At 39.5% G+C, this 23,131-nt stretch overlaps 1 protein-coding gene across 1 annotated transcript; it reads right to left on the bottom strand.

Moving 5' to 3' along the window:
• Nucleotides 1–21,771: 21,771 nt before the first annotated feature.
• On the bottom strand, nt 21,772–22,519 carry LOC128737636 (vacuolar protein-sorting-associated protein 25). The gene is made up of 2 exons (XM_053832312.1): nt 22,356–22,519; nt 21,772–22,286 (listed from the first exon to the last, which is right to left on the bottom strand). Exons 1-2 carry the CDS (start codon nt 22,403–22,405, stop codon nt 21,812–21,814), a joined length of 525 nt encoding a protein of 174 aa, XP_053688287.1. The 5' UTR covers nt 22,406–22,519; the 3' UTR covers nt 21,772–21,811.
• Between the last annotated feature and the right edge of the window lie 612 nt (nt 22,520–23,131).

Here is a 23,131-nt window from a genome sequence, read left to right as displayed (position 1 = left end):
GTGCGCCCCAACACTTAATTATGACGATGGAACTATTGTGTGGAATGATTGATTATTGTATGGAAATGATGAACGATTCAATTTAATCGCTGTATTGTACGTACCGCAAGCAAATGTTTCTTTGTTATGCCGCGGTGTCATCTTATCCGGAGTTTTCATTTCGAAAATCTATACCTAGGCAAAAACTCATTTATCATACTTTTCCTATTGATTACTACATGCCAACTTTCTTTTCCGTTTTTCTTCTATAGGAGACAATGAGGAAGCTGCTGATGAGCAGCAAACATTACCACAGGAACACCAACCGAACTCCTCATCCGGTAGCGGCAGCAGCAGCAGTTGAAGCACCAAAAGTAGTAGCACATCAAACAGCACCCGAAACAGATATGATAAACTCTCGTCCGCCATCGAATCAAATCGATCCGGAAGAGGATCCGCCAGCAGCACAGCATCCCTCTTACGAAGATTCTACACTGTCACCAACGGTGGCAGCAAAAAGTAGTCGGACATCATCTGTAGATTTCCCTACTACATCTCCAATCGCTTCGAACCAGAACCCGCCAGAGATTTGTCTCTTCCAGAAAAGGTGGAAATAAAAATCGAATCCGACCTACTGATTGAGAACCAACAAGCTGCACCCGAAGCGGATAAGGAAAAAGAGAGTAAATCTCCAAAGCTCACCTTCGCTCACCTTGGACCTATGCTTACCTATGCTTAACATTGCTTAACTAAACATTGCGATAGATCTTAAAAACATCACCGTCAGTTGAAAAAATCGATCGAATCGGACTTCCCCGGAGCCGCTCCTCAACCACAGCCAGCTGCAGTCATTCGAAAGTCATGCAAGGCCGAAAACGTCACAATCCCAATCAACTTTCATTTGCCCCCTCAGATATCAGTGTCCATGTGTGGACTATGTGGAATTCGCTTTTCGTCCGCTTCAACGTTGGAAGCTCACCAAACCCATTACTGTTCTCACTGCAAGGATGCCGACGAGACTGCCGGAGGTGTTAAAAACTCACGAACGGGTCGGAACCACCAGTTAAGGCTGCCAAAACCGGTAAACAGTACGCCTGTACTCAATGGTCGTACAGCGCAGACAAGAAAGTCTAAATCGGCACGTGCTCCAATCATCACCGGCGCTTAGTTGCAACACTTCTAATGGTGAATAAGTACCGCTAGTCAACAGCTGCATCTGCAATTTCAGGCACAAGCAGCATCCGTTGTGCTTCAACACACGGCAGCAACAGATTCAGCAGCAGCAGCCCCCCAGATCGATCGTTACTGCTCTAATTGTGACATTCGATTCTCCGGTACCAAGACTTATCTAGCACACAAGCAACACTATTGCAGCTCCTGGCACCGAGAAAGGTAAAACTAGACTAACCCATTCACGACCGATTCTAATTAGTTTTATCCTTTTACAGTCAGTCCAACAAAAGCACACCAAAGCTTCCACAAAAATCGGGTTCTCAGAGTACTCCGAATGTAGCTAAAACACCGCCAGTAACAACGCATCAGCCATTCTTGGCAGCGCACTAGAGTGAGAAAAAAGAAGCAAAATTTTCAATGGGAGCTTTTATTAGATGGTTTTGAATACTTTACTGTATTGGCATATCTTATTAGGTACGTGTTTTACGCACAACGATGTATTCGAAAAACTGTTTTAGCGTTATTTAAGAAATATTTAAGATTTTCAAAATGCCATCTTTCCAGATCGCACTAACGCTGTTTGATGCTTGCCATGCTTCGGCCCTAAGTTTAGCTAAGAGAAGGTTGAAAAATAAAGTCGCGTTACGAATATGCGTTCATTTTTTCATAATAATATAAATTTTTTATTTGCGTTGCATAATAACCACTGCTGAGCACAGTAAAAATAAAAATAAAGTTATTTAGGCAACTATATATTATCAATTGGCCCAAATAGGCATAACATGCTCTTTTTTTTTCGTTTTTTGCTCTTTTGACTACAGCGCCTCAGCCTAACGGAATTCGAAAATTTGGTGTAGGGCAATTAAGAATTAATCATTATTGACAATATTGCCAAAGAACGTATTTATAGCTTTTCATTTGTACTTATAGCGCTATAGAGCGCTACATATGTGGTTGGTAGCAAAAAGCGCGCTCTTTTTCCTACCAACGGGGAAGCAGCCCTGTCATAAATATAAAAGATTAAGCTATACGTTCTTTAGCAACTTGTCGATAATGACTAATTCTACAATTTTCCTATACACCACTTTTTCGAATTTCGTATGGTTAAGGCGCTGTAGTAAAAAGAGCAAAACCGAAGCGAAAAGAGGGAGCCAAGCATGGGCCAAATGGGAATATTCTTTTTTGTGGTGTATAAATTTCATAAGACGATGTAATGAAATTTGATTTTTACTCAAGTGGTTTCATAAGGTAATGTAATGGAATTTTCTTTTCCTTCGAGTGGTTTCATAAGGTGGTTGAATGAAATCCTTAAAACAGCATTGATCTATTCATAAGGTTACATTTGAATGTTCAATCGGTTTGAAATCAAACTACAAAAGGCTTCAGATAGAATTTCATAGTGACATTTTATGAAAGCCATAATCAAGTAATTATGTTTCTATTCCATAAGGTAACTTGATGAAAATTTTATTTTTGCCTTGTGGCAAATTTTCATAAGGAATTTTAATGACTTTCACTCTGAAATTTTCCTCAGTGTAGGCATATGCAACGAATCTAGCCTAGACTCGTTGATGTGTTTTTCCATGTTTCGAACAACTTTTTTCAGATAAGTGCATCAAGTATGTGTATTGGCACGAAATTTCTTAGGAAAAGTTGTAGAACTTAATTCTTACTGGGATGATGATGGTTTTAGGTCTGTGCAACAAGTCTTGCAAAGCTAAATATTTATATGTAATAACAAGTATTAAAGTTTTGTTCTCTTTATTGCAAATGATAGTTTTTATTATAATTCTTTTATCAATGTTTGTACAATATTCCTTAGTCCTTTGGTTTTCCTTATCTATTTTAACGACGTCAATATAACGCTCAAACACAGAGAACAGACATTTATGCTCATATAAAATATCATGCAAATGGTGTGTAAACTTTTTAATAAGACACTAGCGACATCTCACATCAGGTGCACCAGTTGTCCAATATCCTCGTTGCCAAATTTAATATATAGTCTTGTTATATTCTGCATATTCGAAATACTGGCTACTCTGATATAAGTTACTGTAGCAACGGATGTAACTTTGTTTATGTTATTTATTGAATCTGGCTGAAAATCGAACATAGAAACCAAAAGGCATCTCAAGATTTTATTTTATTTGATAACTAGCTGACCCGACAAACTTCGTATTGCCACAAATTAACCAGTGTTGTACATAAATCATGAATCTCGGATGATCTTTGTCGCTATCTCGTGTTTTGCAAGCCCCCCAGTGGGCGGCGCTTCCGACGGCGGGTCACCGGCAACACTCGCGACCGGCTCGTCCTGAATGATCTAGTGTTACTATAGATAGTTTTTGTGGTCTTGTTATTGATTAATGTTTTATGGAAGAGTCTCGAATTTCTCGAGTTGGATTAGTTTTTGAGTTTCGCAAAAATTTCTGTTTTATTTGTATGAGAGTCCATATCCCCCTACCACAGGGGTGAGAGGTCTCTAACTATCATAAAATAAATTCAAGACTCAAAAATCTCCTACATGCTAAATTTGGTTCCATTTGCTTGATTAGTACTCAAATTATAAGGAAATTTGTATTTCATTTGTATGGGAGCCCACCCTCTTAAAAGGGAAAGGGGTCGTAATACACCACAGAAAAAAAAAATCTGCCATCTAAAACTCTCACATGCCAAATTTGGTTCCATTTGCTTGATTAGTTCTAAAGTTATGAGCAAATTTGTATTTCGTTTGAATGGAAGCCCCCCCCCCCTCCTAAAAAGGTAAGAAGTCCTAATTCATAATGGGAAAGATGGTTGCCTCCAAAAACACCCACATGCCAAATATGGTTCCATTTGCTTGATTAGTTCTCGAATTATGAGGAAATTTGTATTTCATTTGTGTAGAAGCCCCCCCTCTTGAAGTGTGGAAGGATCCTAATTCACCGTAGAAAATATTTTTGCCTCCAAAAACCTCCACATGCCGAATTTGGTTCTATTTGCTTGATTAGTTCTCGAGTTATGGGGAAATTTGTATTTCATTTGTATTGGAGCCCCCCCTCATAATGTGGGAAGAGGTCCTAATTCATCACAGAAAAAATTCTTGCCTCCAAAAACACCTACACTCCAAATTTGGTTCCATTTGCTGGATTAGTTCTCGAGTTATGAGGAAATTTGTATTTCGTTTGTATAGAACCCCCCCTCCTAAAGTGGGGAGGGGTCCCAATTCATCATTGAAAAAAAAATTGTCTCCAAAAACACACATATGCCAAATTTGGTTCAATTCGCTTGATGAGTTCTCGAGTTATGAGAAAATTTGTATTTCATTTGTACAGGAGCCCCTCCTCTTAAAGTGGGGAGGGGTCCTAATTCACCATAGAAAATTTTCTTGCTCTCGAAAACCTTCACATGCCAAATTTGGTTGCATTTGCTTGATTAGTTCTCGAGTTATGAGGAAATTTGTATGGAAGCCCCCCCTCTTAAAGGGGAGAGGAGTTATAATTCCTCTTATAAAGAGGGGAGGGGTCTCAATTCACCATACAATAAATTCTTGTCACCAAAAAAAACACCCACATGCCAAATGTTGTTCTATTTGCTTGATTAGTTCTCGAGTTAGGAGGAAATTTGTATTTCATTTGTACAGGAGCCCCCCCTCTTAGAGTGGGGAGGGGTCCTAATTCACCGTAGAAAATTTTCCTGCCCTCGAAAACCTTCACATGCCAAATTTGGTTCCATTTGCTTGATTAGTTCTCGAGTTATGAGGAAATTTGTATGGAAGCCCCCCCTCTTAAAGGGGAGAGGAGTTACAATTCCCCTTATAAAGAGGGAGGGGTCTCAATTTACCATAGAATAAATTCTTGTCACCGAAAACACCCACATGCCAAATTTGGTTCTATTTGCTTGATTAGTTCTCGAGTTATGCAGAAATTTGTGTTTCATTTGTATGGGAGCCCCCCCTCTTAGTGGGGGGAGGGGTCTCTAACCATCACTAAAACCTTTCCTGGCCCCAAAAACCTCTACATGCAAATTTTCACGCCGATTGGTTCAGTAGTTTTTGATTCTATAAGGAACACAGGACAGACAGACAGACAGACAGACAGACAGACAGACAGACAGACAGACAGACAGACAGACAGACAGACAGACAGACAGAAATCCTTCTTTATAGGTATAGATTACCGGAAATAGGTGTCGTGTTTAGAGTTTTTCAATAATTGAACGCACCATTCGTACCGCCTGACACCATTGCGGCGGCACCTGCAGCAGCCTTCTCAACTTTAATCACATTCCAGAAAACCTTACCGCTATGAAGACTTTCATATAGACGAACGGGTGCGCGAAGCCGCACAGAATCACTTTGAACCAAAATGCAAAAATGTTGGTTTATTTACGCAAAGATAGTTTCACGGATGAGTTAAAAAGGAATAACTCAAGCACTGCTATTTTTGATAAATGTTGTTTACTTTTATTTTTGGTTGGATAAATTGCAACAACACACTGTTGCTCTAGCGACGCCTTGGTGAAAACATGAATACTTTGATATGCATTAACAGACATTAAAAATCAAAATCAATCCTCTTAGTGATGGGAGCGCCACGTAGCGCGAGCATTACCACTTACTTTCAAAATGGCTGCTGAGGTTTTACACACGTTGCGAGATTAAGATGAATATCTGTTCTCTGTGGCTCAAAGGTCTTCGGCTTGCGTTGCCGACGACTTAAAATTGTTCGCAAAAGTAAATGACTCGTCGGATACTCTCGCACTCCAGGACCAGCTGTCGATATTTGCCGAATGGTGTAAAAACAATCGTCTAACATTGAACCCCGATAAATGTGAAGTGATTACGTTCTCCAGAAAGCTGAATCCTATAATCTTCGAATACCGACTGTCAAGCATGTCTTTACGACGTGTAGATTGCGTCAAAGATCTCGGTGTACTACTCGCCCCCAATTTAACCTTCAAACAAGACGTTTCCTTCGTTGTCGACAAGGCCTGCAGGAATTTGGGATTCATCATGCGTATCGCCAAAAGCTTTAATGATATATACTGCTTGAAATCTGTTGTCGCGAGCAACACTTATTTTGGCTAGAGATGGTCTTAGCCGGTGGTTTTCGTTGTTGCTCCAAAGTCAATTTTCCGACTAGGTCGTACTTTGAAATTGGATGTGATATTCACTCGTGCTGATTAACTAAATTCACTTCACTACTGTGGGAAACTGTTCCCAGGAAAACTTAACTTTATTGAAAAAGGTTACAATTGTCGTCTTAAAGCTACGCGTTGAATAATCGATGGATACTTATGTAAAGCATCCCAGAAAAATTTACTTATATACTATGTCCATTTAGATACCAGACTTTTCTTCAAATATCCATAATTTTTATTTATTTTCCTTCTGGAGTCTAACGGGCGCTTATTCTAAAACACTATAATTGTTTGAACACTGCTCATTGCGTCCTAACGATAAAAAGAGAAAGAAATTCTAAATGCGACACATGGGAGTGGCTTAATCTTTCATGCCCTAAGCAGGTAGTCTAATCAGTACATAATCCCTGCACGAGATGGTTTTTCAGATTCCTTTTCATATTCTGATTTTCCTACTCCCGATCAGATGGATCGTTTTGCTGGCGTGTTTATTTTTTTTTTTACATCGTTGGCGCGTCTAGCTAAGCAGCTTGTTTGCTCTACCTCTGGAAGCGATAATGCCTCCAGCTAAGTTATTTATTTTTATCATTCCGCTCTAGCAGCGACATTCCGGGGCCCGTAAATCATCCTAGATTTACTAATTAATTTGTTGTATTTTTGGATATAAATATGCTTCGGGTGCAGCCGGCAGATCGGCCTCCCTTGGTGCACTTTCAATATGTAGACTTATTTCATTTGTTTCATTCTTTTGGGCCATTCTTCTCATTGAATCTCGGTGGGACAAGAAGCTCGTTAGTGAATCCCAAAATGATGCTATAAGTTGCCAACCGAGACCGTATATATCATATAATATACGTCCGTGCATAAAAGTATCAATTACAAATTTAATTATCCTACCAATCATGTATATTCCAATAAATGTAGAAGTTATATTCCCCAGCCAAGTTGACCAGGACATCAACTTGCTCCAATATTTTTCGATGACGTTTTCAACTATCCTACTTGAAACAAGCGCATCGAAACGAAATCCTTGAACATCGGGTCGCTGACCAACTAGGATTTTGTGTAATACGTTAGACGCTATACGTCTGTCTCCCTGTTCATATATCATATTCCTCATTTTTTCAACACTGTCCGCATCATATACTCCACTTTGCATAAGATTTGGTAGCGGCGTGTAGGACCATGTAGTAAGAATATCCGTTGCAAGCTGTAACGGAGCGGTAGTCTCTCGTATACGACTATCTGTGGTATACCATCTACCACCGATTCGAAATTTGGCAGGGAGTAAAGGTGTGCAATCAATTTGCGTCCCTCTAATTTGCAGAATTCTGGTCACAGGTGATATAAACATTGATTTGTTATTATAATTTACTGGTATCTCTTGATAGCAGTTTTCTTCCGACCTGGGCATTACGTAAACTGGTTTACACTCCAAAATGTGTAAAACTTCACCTGCTACAACGGCCGTATATCCGGACCGCTTAATTATACTAGAAACAAATTCCGTAGGATTTAATCGTGCTAATGTTAATCTTGTTTCCATTAGCGTTTTATCGACTTTACATATTTCAGTCATAACTGTATTGTAAAGTTCAGTCATGCTCTGACCAATATAATTTTCGACGATTGTTATTTTTGAGTTGAAGTATGTAAACAAGTCAAAATTTCTACCTGATGTAGATCGTCTAATAAAGGGAGAGTTGAAGCCAACTACTTCTACTATTAATATTCGTGGGTGATCAGTTGTAAAACCAACATTACCACAAATTTTCGTTTGCTCCCTAGCACGAATAGAAAACAAATTCGACTTGGAGATTGTGCTGTAGATAACATTCATCGCTTTACGACCTTCGTGTTTATTTTCGTTTTTAGTTTTGTTTACTGTACCCTCGTAAATAACTTCGAACTCAGTTTCTTCGCATTTTTTATTAAGGTTTACGTCCCAGGTGATGTATCCGTCTTCTGAATCTAAACATCGTCCTTGGGAATAAAAGCAATTTATACCGTTTCTCAAATATACAGTATCGCTTTCGAAGTCAACTGTTGCTACATAATCTTGTAACGTTATCTCATACTCGTAAAAAACCAATGCATTCTCTCTTCCCATATTCGTATGGTTTAAATATTTCGGTTGGCGTTCTTTTTACTACACCAACAAAGTTATGTTTATTGCCTGCACTTGACTTTACAGCATGCGGCTTCCTAGAACTTTGCTCTTCAAAATTTTGCTTTATTGTTTGTTTGAGTTCAACGCCCAAATTTTCTTCTCCTTTTGCGGTACCTCCCTCTTCACTCGGAGGGCTTACATCTAGTACGGCTAACTTAACAACGGGTCTTTTTAATATTCCTGTCGTCGTTCTGATTGTGGCCGAGCGAACCTTTTGGTCTTTGCCCGGATGTACTTCTATTACCATTCCCTTTTGCCACTTTGCTTTATGATGATCATCGGCTATCATTACGATGTCACCAACACGTATATTGCGAATCTCTTCTGTCCATTTGGATCTCCTTGCGATTGAAGGAAGATACTCATGTAACCAACGATCCCAATAATTTTTTGCTAGTAGTTGAACGCGCTTCCACTGTTGTCTTGACGCTTCCGCTTTGGAGGTGTCATTCAGGGAAGGTTCTGATTCCCCGGCGCATCCAAATAAAAAGTGGTTTGGAGTGAGTGGTTCATCATCAGTGGCGTCAAGTGAAATGGCTGTTAGTGGCCTACAATTTATTATAAATTCAATTTCTGCCAAAAGGTGTCTAAAGACGTGCTCAGGCATTGTTTCACTGGGCATTAAAGTCTTTATTTCGTACACCTGCCTCTCCCAGCATCCACCGTGGTGTGGAGAGGCTGGAGTATTAAAATGCCATTCAATTCCTTCAGTAGACAACCGACGTTGAAGTTTTTTCAGCTCATTATCTGCTCCAACAAAATTAGTTCCGTTATCGCTATAAAGGTGCTTAATTCTACCTCGTCTAGCTTGGACTGTAGTGAGGCACAATAAGAATGCATCTGCACTTAAGTTCTGTGCTACTTCTATATAAACAGCTCTAGTTGTCATACATGTAAATAGAGCTCCCCATCTTTTCTCCGACCGTCTATTAACCGATACGTTATATGGACCAAAATAATCCACTCCCGTATGTGTAAACGGCTTTACGAATGGTTGTAATCTACACTCGGGCAATGGTGCCATTTTAGGCGCCTTTGCTCTCGCAGATTCATTCTTACAACGCTGGCAACGATTTTTAATTTTTCTCATACCGGCGTCAATGTGAATGATATGATATTTCTGTTGGACTGCTGCTATAGCAGCCTTCATTTTCTTATGCTTGAAACGCTCATGTTGGTGTTTCAGTATTAACTCAGATACATGATGTTTATCTGGTAAAATGTAGGGATATCGAGCCGCATATGGAACAAATTTCGTATTTTTATAACGTGTTTCTGATCTCATTATACCGTTGTCTGCCACAAACGGCGTGAGAGTTCGAATCCTACTGCTTTTATCAACCGTTCCAGTAGTTTGCAATTCCACCATCTCCTCAGGAAACGCATTCCATTGAGCGGTTCGAATCAAAAACTCTTCAGCTTGCTGCATATCAGAAGCGGTTATTATGTTATTAAAGGGTAAGTTTCGCCTTTTACTTTTAATAAATTGCGCGAACTTTTTAATTATGCAGAGTGCTCTTTTCAACCGATTCCAATCAGAGCACCAAGTAATACATAAAATATCGAACCGTGGCTTATCGATTTCCTTTAGCGTATACATGGGTCGTAATTCTTCATGACACGACTCTTTAATTGATATATCATTGAATTTCGTTGGCCATTCGGATTCCTTTAGTTTTAAAAAGGATGGGCCTTCTATAAATTTAGACTCTGATGAAATTACCTTTGTTCCTTCATCAGCAGGGTTTGATGCGGAATCTATATATCTCCATTGAGATTCCATTGTACTATCGAGAATCTCACTTACTCGATATTGCACAAACTGCTTATATTTTCTAACATCTGATTTTATCCAGCTCAAGACTGTTTTCGAATCAGTCCAAAAGATTGTTTTGTGGATAGTTAATCTTAACTCGCTTTGTACTGTGTTTAATAAACGAGTTCCCAAAACTGCTGCCTGCAGCTCTAGTCGCGGCACCGATATAATTTTCGTAGGCGCGACTCTAGCTTTGGCGGCGACTATAGTGACATCAGTTTGCAAATGTGACATAGTTCTCATATATATTACAGTTGCGTATGCCTTTAATGATGCGTCGCAAAATATATGAAGTTCTCTTCTAGATTCCTTTTGTTGAAGAGAGTAACATCTTGGAATACTCAAGTTCTCAAGTACCGATAGCTTTTTTATCCAGTTTTGCCAAGTTTTATTCAAATTGTCGGGAATTTTATCATCCCATTCAATACCAGTGCGCCACAAATCTTGCATTATTAATTTTGACTCTATCGTTATGTGAGATATGAGTCCTAATGGGTCATACACACTCATAATGAAAGACAAAACTTCTCTTTTCGTTGGTTCTAATGTGACTGCTTCAGGTATTTTTAATTTGTATTTAAATGTATCGGATTGTGTATTCCAATACATGCCCAATATTTTCTCGAAGTTTTGCTCTTCATCAAGAGAGACTTCTTTTATTGGCGATATTCTATCAGCCGGCAATTTGCTGAGTAGTTCTTTAGAATTTGAAACAAAGCCTCTTATTTTAAAGCTTGCCCCATCATGTATGCGAATTACATCTGAAACTATTCTTGTCGCATTAGTTATGTCATGGAAGCTATCTAGATAATCATCTACATAATGATTTCTGATAATTGCTTCTACTGCATCAGGACTTTCGCTTAAGAAGTTTTTCGCGTTTGTGTTCTTTACGAATTGCGCGCAAGCTGGCGAGCATGTCGCACCAAACGTCATTACTTGCATCTCGTAAACGTCCAAACGAACCTTGGAACTTTCCCTAAAGAGGATTCGTTGGGCTTGCCGATCTTCTTTTATTATTCCAACTCGATGGAACATCTCCTGAATGTCGCCTGAAATCGCGAATGGTGCTTCTCTAAAGCGTATCTTGATTCCTAAGGCTGATTCAGTCATATCTGGTCCTGATAGCAATTGAGAATTGAGGGAAACGCCCTCCATTTTTGCAGCTGCGTCGAATACTAGTCTTGGTTTCGGCGGCTGCTTATTTTTGTTTATAGTCACGAAGTGAGGGAGATAAAATGTTTTTGGAGTACTTTTCATATACTCTTCAACTGTTAATTTACGCATATATCCCTTTTCGTCATATTCTTTTATCTTGGCATTATACCAATCTCTTAGCGTTGGATCCTTATCCATCTTTCTTTCTTGTATTAGAAGACGTCCCAACGCAGTTTTAAAGCTGTTTGGAAATTTCACGTCTTCATTTTTCCATAACAGGCCAATCTCATAGCCCTGGTTAGTTTTTGTTAAGGTGTTTTCCATTATTTTAATGGCTTGCTCATCCGCTTTCGGAATCAGGTTGCTTTGTGGGACTTTTACCCCAAAGGCTTCTGTTGAGAAGTAATTCGACATCATTTCTCTAATTGACTTCTCTTCTTCAATAACTTCATCTATGGAGAACAAGTTTTTGGTGTTAGTATTAACTTCGCTACCACCAAAAATAGTCCATCCCAATTTTGTTTGTTTGGCAATGGGCTCATTATTTCCCCTCGAGCGTTCTGCTATTGCCTTAAATAAATAAGCATGAGGTAGCCCCAATAGTATGGTGGGTACCGCTTGCTCATATGATCGCATATTTACATCACGAAGGTAAGGATATCGTGATTTTAATTGTTTCATATCTATTGATTGAACAGGTAAATTCAGTTCATCAACTGTTCTCATGTTTTTAATGGTAAAGATTTGTCCATTATCGGCTTGGACCTTAATTTGTATTACCTGACTATTCCGTTCTTCCTGGACTTCTCCGTTGGTCCAGGCAAGCGTTAGCGGAACACATGAACCTGTTGCTTTAACATCATTTGCAACTTGTTCCTTGATCAAACTTACAGACGAACCTGTATCAAAGAAAGCGAATGTTTTATATTCGCAGTCTTCGCCGATTATTGTAATCGGCACTACTTGATAGTAGATAGTCTTGTTATTTTGCACAAGACAATTTACATTTTCAGGTTGTCTTCTTGACGTGTCTGAATTGTTGTTTCTTGTATTAAAGGGCGCGTGCAGCAATGGATGGTGCTTCAATGTGCAACCGTCAACACCACATGTTTTACCAATCTTGCAATCCTGCATTCTATGGTTGCTGTAATTACAACAAGAGAAACAAATTTTCCTTTCCCTTGTGAATTGCCTTCTTTTGTCAAGTGGCATCCTTTTAAAATTTAGGCAATCAGATAAACGATGATCGCCCTTGCAAGCAAAGCATCTGGACTGTTTATTACCGAGGAAATTCACCCGGTCTGGTCTTGTTCTTTCATAGTTAACGCCTCTTTCCGCGATTAACATGTTCGCAAGAGTTTCTTGTGGTTTCAACCACTTATAAAAATTTTCCAATGTTGGAGCCGTATAGGGGTTTTTAGGAGTTGACATGAGTCTCTCCTCATTAAGGTGCATCAACCATTTTTGATGCAATGTTGTTGGTAATTTAAAGGCCAAGTCTTTAATCAGACGTTGGTCATTTAAATATTCCTCTCTATTTAAACTTTTCATAGTTATTACCAGGTTTCCAATCCCTGATATAAAATCGACTACCGTTTTAGGCATTTCTAATCGTGGAGCCTTTAACGAAAGTACTTCTTTTAATAAGCCATTATAGACCATTTCGGAACTGCCGAAATGTTCTTCTAATTTATTCAAAATTATTCCGACGTTGGCGGAATCCAACAGGAGTGCACTGACTAATTTCAATGCATTTCCTTTGAGACTTTTTTGCAGTCTATACGAATTTTCCAAATCGGAAAAATTACCTTTATTCGTGGTTTCGATAAAGGTTTGTTTAAATCTGGGCCAAAGATTATATGCCCCATCAAAATATGGCAAGTCAATCATCGACTGTTTCATCAAGAAATTGTCAGTTGATGAATGCTTCTCGACATTAATTTCTTTTATTTTGTTAATAATTTCGTTAAATGCCTCGACATGCGAGCTGTCGGGAGTTTCTAATCGAGAAATCTTCTTGTCCCTACTCGAGATCTCGTCGTAGAGTCTCTTACATTTAAAACAAATCCACGGCTCCTTTTCGCCGGGAGTGTGATCTAATCCCGCGCATGACACGTGGAACCAGCGATCACATTCGTCGCAGGCTACCAACGTGCCGATGCCATCGGGTTTTTCACAAAGACGGCAATTGCCGTTTTTATTATTTACTAAAATTTTGTGCATTTTCACTCACCAGATGTTTTTCTTTGCCTTTGCCTGTGTCTGCTGTGTTTGTTGATTCTAGGGTTCACCGACCGTTCGTCGATGCGGTTGCCACCAGCTGATTCCCGATGCTGCTACGCTGCTGCTTCGGTTCACCGACCTTTTGCCACCGACTGGGTGCCGATGTGTTGGAATCACCGACCGCCTGTTGGTTGGAGTGTCACCGGCCTATTTGAGCGCCGATGTTTCGGATTACACTAGTCGCCTACTAGTGACTCAAGCTAGCCCACTAGACTTGAGCTTTTGGATAGCACCGACCTTCCGTCGGTTGGGTTGCACCGGCCTCCTTGTGTGCCGGTGTTTTTTCGGATCACACTAGCGCCTGCTAGTGACTCAAGCAGCTCACTGAACTTGAGATTTTAGATAGCACCGACGCCTGTCGGTAAATATCACCGGTCTCCTTGCTGACCGACGATTACAATGGCACTAGCGCCTGCTAGTGACTCAAGCAGCTCACTGAACTTGAGATTTTAGATAACACCGACGCCTTCTGTCGGTTGGGTTGCACCGGCCTCCTTGTGTGCCGATGTTTTTTCGGATTGCACTAGCGCCTGCTAGTGACTCAAGCAGCTCACTGAACTTGAGATTTTGGTTAACACCGACGCCTGTCGGTAAATATCACCGGCCTCCTTGAGCGCCGACGATTACAATGGCACTAGCGCCTGCTAGTGACTCAAGCAGCTCACTGAACTTGAGATTTTAGATAGCACCGACGCCTTCCGTCGGTTGGGTTGCACCGGCCTCCTCGTGTGCCGGTGTTTTTTCGGATTACACTAGCGCCTGCTAGTGACTCAAGCAGCTCACTGAACTTGAGATTTTGGATAGCACCGACGCCTGTTGTCGGTAGATATCACCGGCCTCCTTGAGCGCCAATGATAGCGGGTGCTGCCCCAAACTGGTAGAAGTCGTCCCGTCTTTTGCCTGCTTGCTTGCAGCAGGTCTTTTTTAATTACCCTTGTGCGGGCCAACAATTGTCACTTCTACCCTTGTGGTAGAAGTCGACTCAAAACAGTCAGCTTTCTGACTGAAATTGCGAGTATTATTTTCCTCGACTTAGTGCCTGTACGCTTGCGACAGGTCTTTTTTTTTTACTTTCTTACCCTAGCGCGGGTCAAGAATTGTCACTTCCACCGCCAGTGGCAGAAGTCGACACAAAAAATTCAACCAAACAGTCTGGTTGGAAGCTTCCTGGTTTTATTCCGTGAGTTCGCCTTCCTTACTATCCTCTCTGGATAGCCACCATTAAATGTTGTCGCGAGCAACACTTATTTTGGCTAGAGATGGTCTTAGCCGGTGGTTTTCGTTGTTGCTCCAAAGTCAATTTTCCGACTAGGTCGTACTTTGAAATTGGATGTGATATTCACTCGTGCTGATTAACTAAATTCACTTCACTACTGTGGGAAACTGTTCCCAGGAAAACTTAACTTTATTGAAAAAGGTTACAATTGTCGTCTTAAAGCTACGCGTTGAATAATCGATGGATACTTATGTAAAGCATCCCAGAAAAATTTACTTATATACTATGTCCCTTTAGATACCAGACTTTTCTTCAAATATCCATAATTTTTATTTATTTTCCTTCTGGAGTCTAACGGGCGCTTATTCTAAAACACTATAATTGTTTGAACACTGCTCATTGCGTCCTAACGATAAAAAGAGAAAGAAATTCTAAATGCGACACATGGGAGTGGCTTAATCTTTCATGCCCTAAGCAGGTAGTCTAATCAGTACATAATCCCTGCACGAGATGGTTTTTCAGATTCCTTTTCATATTCTGATTTTCCTACTCCCGATCAGATGGATCGTTTTGCTGGCGTGTTTATTTTTTTTTTTTTACATCGTTGGCGCGTCTAGCTAAGCAGCTTGTTTGCTCTACCTCTGGAAGCGATAATGCCTCCAGCTAAGTTATTTATTTTTATCATTCCGCTCTAGCAGCGACAAAATCACTCTACTGTGCATTAGTTCGTTCTAATCTTGAATACTGCGCACCCGTATGGAGCCCGTATTATCAAAACGGCGTCACCCGAATCGAGACAGTACAGCGGAGGTTCATTCGCTTTGCGCTCCGACGGCTACCATGGAACGACCCGATCAGACTACCAAGCTACGAACAGCGTTGCAGACTAATCAACCTGGACTCTCTGCAAAGACGTCGGGACGTAATCAAAGCTGTTTTTATATCAGATGTTTTGACGTCTCGGATCGACTGCTCTTGGATACTTTAGAGAATCGACATTTCAGCTCCGCCTCGCTTACACCCGGAACAATTCATTTCTACGTATACCACACAGAACCAACTACAGCACCTTTAGCACTATAACTGGCTTACAACGCAATTTTAACCGTTTTGTATCCTGTTTTGACTTTGGCGTTAGCCGCAACGTGTTGAAATCTCGCTTTAGAACATTAGCTAGTAGTTTTTATTAGTCATTAAGATCCAAAAATCTGTTGACTTTTTGAACAAATAAACAAATATATTTTTGCGTCACCTGGAATTTACAAGTTAGTTTTTTTTCAAGGGTAAGTCGCTGAAAACATTCCGTTCACCTCATTCATAGAAATTCGGTTCAGTTTGTGCCTTACTGTGCCACCGAGGTGCTGATCGTGTCAAACCTGTCAAACTCACCTGCGCCTAGCCAGTTCACACTTAATCGGTTCGGTAAAATTTTACCGAAATCTAAACAGCAGCACGTTCGGTAAAATTTTTTATTGCACCAAACATTATTAATGATCTGTAAACGTCGATTGGCACCATCGAAATTTTTACCGAACGTTCAGCTGTTTAGATTTCGGTAAAATTTTACCGAATTCGGTGGTTTTTGATAAGTGTGTTGCTCCTTTTGACAATAACAAACATTGGCAGCGCTGCCAATTTTTAACATTTCAAAATTTAAATGTCAAAAAGGTGGGCCACAGTGTGCCCTAAACTGTGAAATGAATGTACCGCAATTGCAATCAATGAGGTGAGCTGTTCTCTAAATTGAGCCTGCCACAATGTTCTAAGCGACGTACCCTTGCTTTTTTTTTCTTTTTGGACCGGTTTTTAATAATAGCAGGTTTGGGAGGGACAGAAACTTGCTCTTGGCGCTAGTATATAAGGATTATCAATTGTTTTATTTCAGGTCGATGCTCACAGATGTCGCTTTTGCAGTGGTACGTGTCTCGGCTAATCAATAATTTGTCGCCAACCCTGTTGGAAAGTTTGACCTGAAAAGGCTTTTAGATTTCTTTGACCTGACTAGAGTGACTACAGAGTGGCGACAAGTCATCCCAAAATGCGGTTTTTCCGGTTTTTCTTTCTCTTTTCTGCATTCGCGTTGGATAGGCTACTCTAGACCTGACTTGATAGATCATTACACGGGAGCTCCTAACCACACTTTTTTTGACAGCACTTAGTGGTTTGTTTACATGGTGTTGAAGTTTGAATTGAGTTTTCTATCTTTGTCCGGCAGATAATGATAAAAAATTATAGTTTTTATTTAAGAGAAAGCACCTTACATGCATTTTAAAGCAACTGATGCAGTAATCCTTCACGAAATCGAAACTGCTGGATGTGACAAAAAACATGTAAACAAACCACCAAGTGGTGTCATTTGACGGCAAAATGACGTCATCGCAAAATTATCTATAGATCATTTTGCGATGACGTCATTTTGCCGTCAAATGACACCACTTGGTGGTTTGTTTACATGTTTTCTGTCACATCCAGCGGTTTCGACTTGAAATTTCGTGAAGGATTACTGCATCAGGTGCTTTAAAATGCATGTAAGGTGCTTTCTCTTAAATAAAAACTATAATTTTTTATCATTATCTACCGGACAAAGATAGAAAACTCAATTCAAACTTAAACACCATGTAAACAAACCACCAAGTGCTGTCAAAAAAGTGTGGTTAGGAGCTCCCGTGTAATGATCTATACAAACATCGGCTACGGCTACGACCCGAACCCGATTTCACAAAAAATGAACAAAAATTAGGGATGGGATAGAGTGACTATATACAGAGTGGCGACAATGTCAAAATTGGAATGATAATTATCTGTCAGTGTCATTCCAATCGAGCAGACGACCTATCCAACGCGTATGCAGGAAAGAGAAAGAAAAACCTTGGAAAAACCGCATTGCATACATTTGAGATGACTTGTCGCCACTCTGTATATAGACCGAATCATCATACCGTCAATTGACAGATACTGGCGCCCTTGTTTACATTTTAGAAAATTTTCCTTTCCGTTTATAGCGAATGTAGCGTGTTTTTTAACATTTTACAGGCATAATGGCTTTTAGATTTAGTCCTAATGCTGTTTAAACTCGGTTTAAACAACAAACTTGCTGTTTAAACAGTTGAAACTTTTTTGGATTCTGCGGTCTGTTTGTAAACAAGGGCGCCAGTATCTGCCAGATGACGTCATCTTGATTTGGTCTATAGTCACTCTAGGATGGGAGAGTGATTGATTCCAATCTAAAATATCGATATAATTTTTAGCGATAGCATACACAGAAAAAAAAATAAAACCTAAATTCATGACCACGAAAAATTTACGTTAAATTTTGTAGTAGAAACAATGCATCTACAACAGTTTTTATTGTGAACATTGAAACTTATGGTAAATTTTTTGTAAAATGCCTCAAATTCAAATTCTATTCATATTTTAGTTTCTTATTTTATGATATATGATTTGGCCATATTTCATTATAAATTTACTCCCTTTATTAATGGATCATTGGAAAAGCTAAAAAATTTTACAGAAGGCTTCAGCATAGACATGTTCTGTCAAACACACTCGACGAACGTCTATGACCGACTGTCAAACTGCCTTGCAATCTGATTGGTCCACCTAAAAAGACCAGTTCAGATTAACCGTTATCAACCGTCAACAACAACGGAACTGCAAGAAATAATGACGTGTAATCTGTATCAGCCTTAAAGCACAGACTTAAAGTTTACTCGGTATTGGTATATTGGTAATACCGGGGTTGAAACTGTTTAAAAACAGTAGAATCAATATATATATAGAATGCCATTGTCGCTGCAGTGCTCGTGGTAAACATCACACATTTGTAAATTATGCATTTACATTGTATGCGCATATGTGTGAGTAATCGATTCGGAACGGGAATCTCATTGTCAAACTAAAAAGGCAACCCAATAAAAAAAATTTCTGCTTTTCCGTAAATCACGTAGGATAAATCACCCGATTTGGTCGTTTTGGGGTATTTCGTCGGCAGGAAAATTTTCTACTGGGCAATTTGACAATGTAGTTCCCGTATCCAAGACACGAACCAGCAACATGTTTGCCACCAAAATATCCATGAAACACCAGCGACACTGATGGCATTCTATAGATCATTTTGCGATGACGTCATTTTGCCGTCAAATGACACCACGTGGTGGTTTGTTTACATGTTTTTTGTCACATCCAGCAGTTTCAATTTGAAATTTCGTGAAGGATTACTGCATCAGTTTCTGTAAAATGCATGTAAGGCACTTTCTTTTAAATAAAAACTATAAATTTCTATCATTATCTGCCGGACAAAGATAGAAAACTCAATTCTAAATTTAACACCATGTAAACAAACCACCAAGTGCTGTCAAAAAAGTGTGGTTAGGAGCTCCCGTGTAATGATCTATATATATTGATTATACTTTAAAAACCCGCAGTCTAAAAAATTTCAACCTGAGTGAAAAAAACAAGCGTTTTGACAGCCGTTAGATTGGAACTAATACCGTTTTTGTTTATTAACCTGGGTAGTTCGACCACTGAATAAAAAACATTTTTTGGAGAAGAAACAAACATTCTTGGGTTGTCAGTGTATTGCCAATAGCGGGGTTGAAACTGTAGAAAAACTCAACTTAGGTTCGCTCTAGTTCCAATCGAACGGCTGTTAAAACGTTTGTTTTTTCACTCAGGTCGAACTTAGTTTTGCTCTGGGTTGAACTTTTTAGACGACGGGTTCGCCTAACCCGTCAGTATTTTTACAGTTTCAACTCCGCCAAGAGCAATACACTGACAACCCGAAAACGTTTGTTTATTCTCCCGAAAATGTTTGTTTATTCAGTGGTCGAGTTGAAACTAACCCAGGTTAAAAAACAAAAACGCTATTAGTTCAAACTGAGTGAAAAAAAATAACGTTTTGACAGCTGTTCGATAGGAAGTTGGGCAAACCTAGGTTGCAGCTAAACAAAAACGCTATAAGGCGAACCTTAGATTGAACCTAAGCTAAAATAAAATCGCTATAAAGAGTCCCTACGTAATTTTTGTTTGGACGATTGGTGCAAGTATATATTGAAAATCGATCAGGAATTGGGAGAGTAATTAGTGGGTAGTGCTCAAACTGTCAACTTTTCGCATTTTTTTAATTTTTTTAGAATGACACCACAACCACAGAACAGAAGTGGAAGTAGAAATCCAAACACGTACATGCTACTTTCTACAGATACTAGCGAACCTGGCGGTAGCGAGTCACTTTTTTTCACGAAAACACACGAACGCATACGAAATCATGTGAAAGCTGTTCTGCGATGGGCAGCGAGCGTTCTGCTTAATCAAGAGCAACATTTCAATAGGGCCCAAGTGCAAAATATAAAAAAACTGGTTTTTTGGTTATATTTAAAGCTGTTTTAAGTATCTATAATAATACCAAACATTATAGCGATTTGAAAACTTTATGAATCTTAAAAAGCAAATTTGAAAAAGCCTTATGTGAAAACTGGCAACAAAGTTTTCATTTTGTGCTTCGGCCCTTCTGTATGAAAAAGCCTATACGCAGTTTGTGTTTTGTTTTGCATTCGGCCCTATTTTTGTTGTGAGATTTCAACGCATAGTGGCGAATAATCACTGGCCATCTCCGGTTAAGTACGTTTAGTAAGTAATAAATACACAATTTTTGAATTTCCGCTGGTAATCAATTGTTAACAGTGCAAATTAAATATTTTAGAAACAGCCAGTTCTGCAGTTGCTGCTGCGAAGATGATCCCCGCCGCACGCGAGAGACTCGACGGACGACCGAAAAAAACTACGATGCTACCTGCATAAATAACACGGTCATTCACAGACACGACATGTTTAGAACTTAAGCCTGCGCGGCAACAAAAATTTAAGTTACTTTTCGGCTTACACGAAAAAAGCTATTTCGCTGTATATATATATCACCTCTGGAGGAACCGGACAGAGTTCGTTAGTTGCGCGCCCGAGACATTTACTATCGCTGAACTGCCAAGGCGTGATGTACTTGCACGCTGTGGTGAGTTAGAAATGCTAAATGAATGAACTGCTGCTGCTTCACACTACCAATAGCGACTGCCGCACCTCACGGGTAACACGCTTCACAAACCTGTTCAACGGTGGCAGATTTGCCGGTGAAATTAAACCCCAACTTTTCTAGTAGAAATAATAAAGCTGATCGGTGTCCCAGTTACGAATTTTTAACCTTTTCTAGCCATTGCGCTTGAAAACAACGCGATAAAAAAAGGCCAAACGCGAAACGCTGTCTAAAAACTGACCCAACACCAAAATCATATCACCACTGACAGTAAATAAAAGCCTCATGTCAAAGGCCCCATCAACAATTGATAATCAAATCAGCCTTATGAAAAAGTCGTATTACCGAATGATCTCGCCGACAACGGCCAAACGCATATTTTTGCAAATTACAAAGTAAATAAATGTTTTTTCTGCTAGTTGTTGCATTACACATTAAACTATTATGTTTTTGCATCATAATGTGACATTCAATTCTAAGCAACACTGTTTATATCAAATAAGGAGTTTAAAAATGATGCTCAAGTTTCAACATCGATTTTCTCGAAACTGTCAGTTTTGACTTCGGCCTATTTGAAATGTTGCTCTTGTTATATTGCTGTTATTCGCTTCTGTGCGAAAACTTTCCCAAAGAAAAATAAAAACAAAAGACTCGGTTACCAGTTTTGATCGCCGAATCGTTCGGACTTCCACTTCTGTTCTGTGATGACACCCTACTTTCTAGTAAAACGTTCTATGTTCAAAAGAAATTTACTAACTAGGTACTAAGGCTTTATCACTCATGAATTTTAAAAAACGATACTTGCAAAAGAAAATGCAAATTTTGCTTTAATGGCAAATTATGTATTTACAATTCAATTATCGCATCCTAAAAAAACTTCACACCTTCGTTATCATCAAACGAAATCAATTCACATTTACCTTTAGTTTCTAGTATCTGCAAAGCTTTCTTGAAAACATCTTGATTCAACCCGTAAAACTCTTCGCCAACTGTATTCTCCCCTGCGACTAATTCATAGATGGTACACACGGCGTTCGTCATACCATTGGCCACGGCCCAGTCATATATTAGCGCACTCCATTCGTCCAGTGTGTGCCAGTAGATTTCCCACTGCAGCTTGCGTTGTTTGTCCAGCGGTGCAGCATTACCGGTCTTTGCCAGTTCCTCCATAAGCCATAGCCTCCCATCGAGAGGTAGTTTCCGGGAAATAGTCTCATTTACGAACAGCGGACTGTCCTCGTTAATGTTCAGCACCGCTTGTCGGCAGTGCTTTTGGTAATCCAATATTAGGGATTTCCATGTAGCCAGCTGCTGTGTTTTCGTTTTGGCATGCGGTTGAACTCTGTACGATATAAAAAAATTTGCTAATTACCTCTTGTTAGTGCTATTGATTTTTATGTGGCTGGCTTACGTGAAAAATGGAGGGAAGTTGTATTCCCAAGGCCACTGATATTCTGCCATTCACTAAAAAGGAACTATCGATTGGGAATCGCGATCGAAACTTTGCTTTTACACCATGTTCATCAGTACAGTATGGAAATAAAAACAAAAACGGACGATGAAAGTTGAAAGTAGAAAACCAAGAACCCACCGTGATCATAAAAACAAAACTGACGTTTGCTAGGTAAACTTTAGTCTACCAGTCTACCTCTACCACTACCAGCAAGCGCCGGGTTGAAAGGAAGAGGAGTTTCGAAAATGCATCGCTTATTGAGAACTAAAGAAAGTTATGGTTTATGAAACGGATGAGCTCGAATAATTTCAATAGGTATAAATCTGTATAAATATGCTATTCTAAGCTCTTTTTGCATTGCTATATTTTATATTTGATTGATTTTATAATTCTTGCTTTTGGCGCAAACAATATAATATTCGACGAGTGTTAATTTTAGGCTTAGAAGATTTTGTTCTCAAAATTAACCAGGACTCAAACCCAACTTCAGCAGAAAACATTTTAGCAACAGACAGCAAAGAAGCAACCTATACCCAAACAAAAAGTCCCTTTTTTGTGTAGCATCATCAACGTCAAATCGAGATCGTCGAGACGCAATTCGTTATCATTGTGTGCGTATACTCTTTGCATAACCAACACTTTTCGACGGAGTTCGCGTTTCGCGAGTTTGCTACATACACGGTAAAAAATTGTCACGTCTTTTTCAAGGGTTTTGGCATTTGCTTCAATTTGTC

Source organism: Sabethes cyaneus, chromosome 2 (assembly GCF_943734655.1).
Source record: "Sabethes cyaneus chromosome 2, idSabCyanKW18_F2, whole genome shotgun sequence".
In the NCBI taxonomy this organism is placed as follows: domain Eukaryota; kingdom Metazoa; phylum Arthropoda; class Insecta; order Diptera; family Culicidae; genus Sabethes; species Sabethes cyaneus.
The sequence above is the reverse complement of the archived record's forward strand: the minus strand, read 5'-3'. Positions and strand labels throughout refer to the sequence as shown.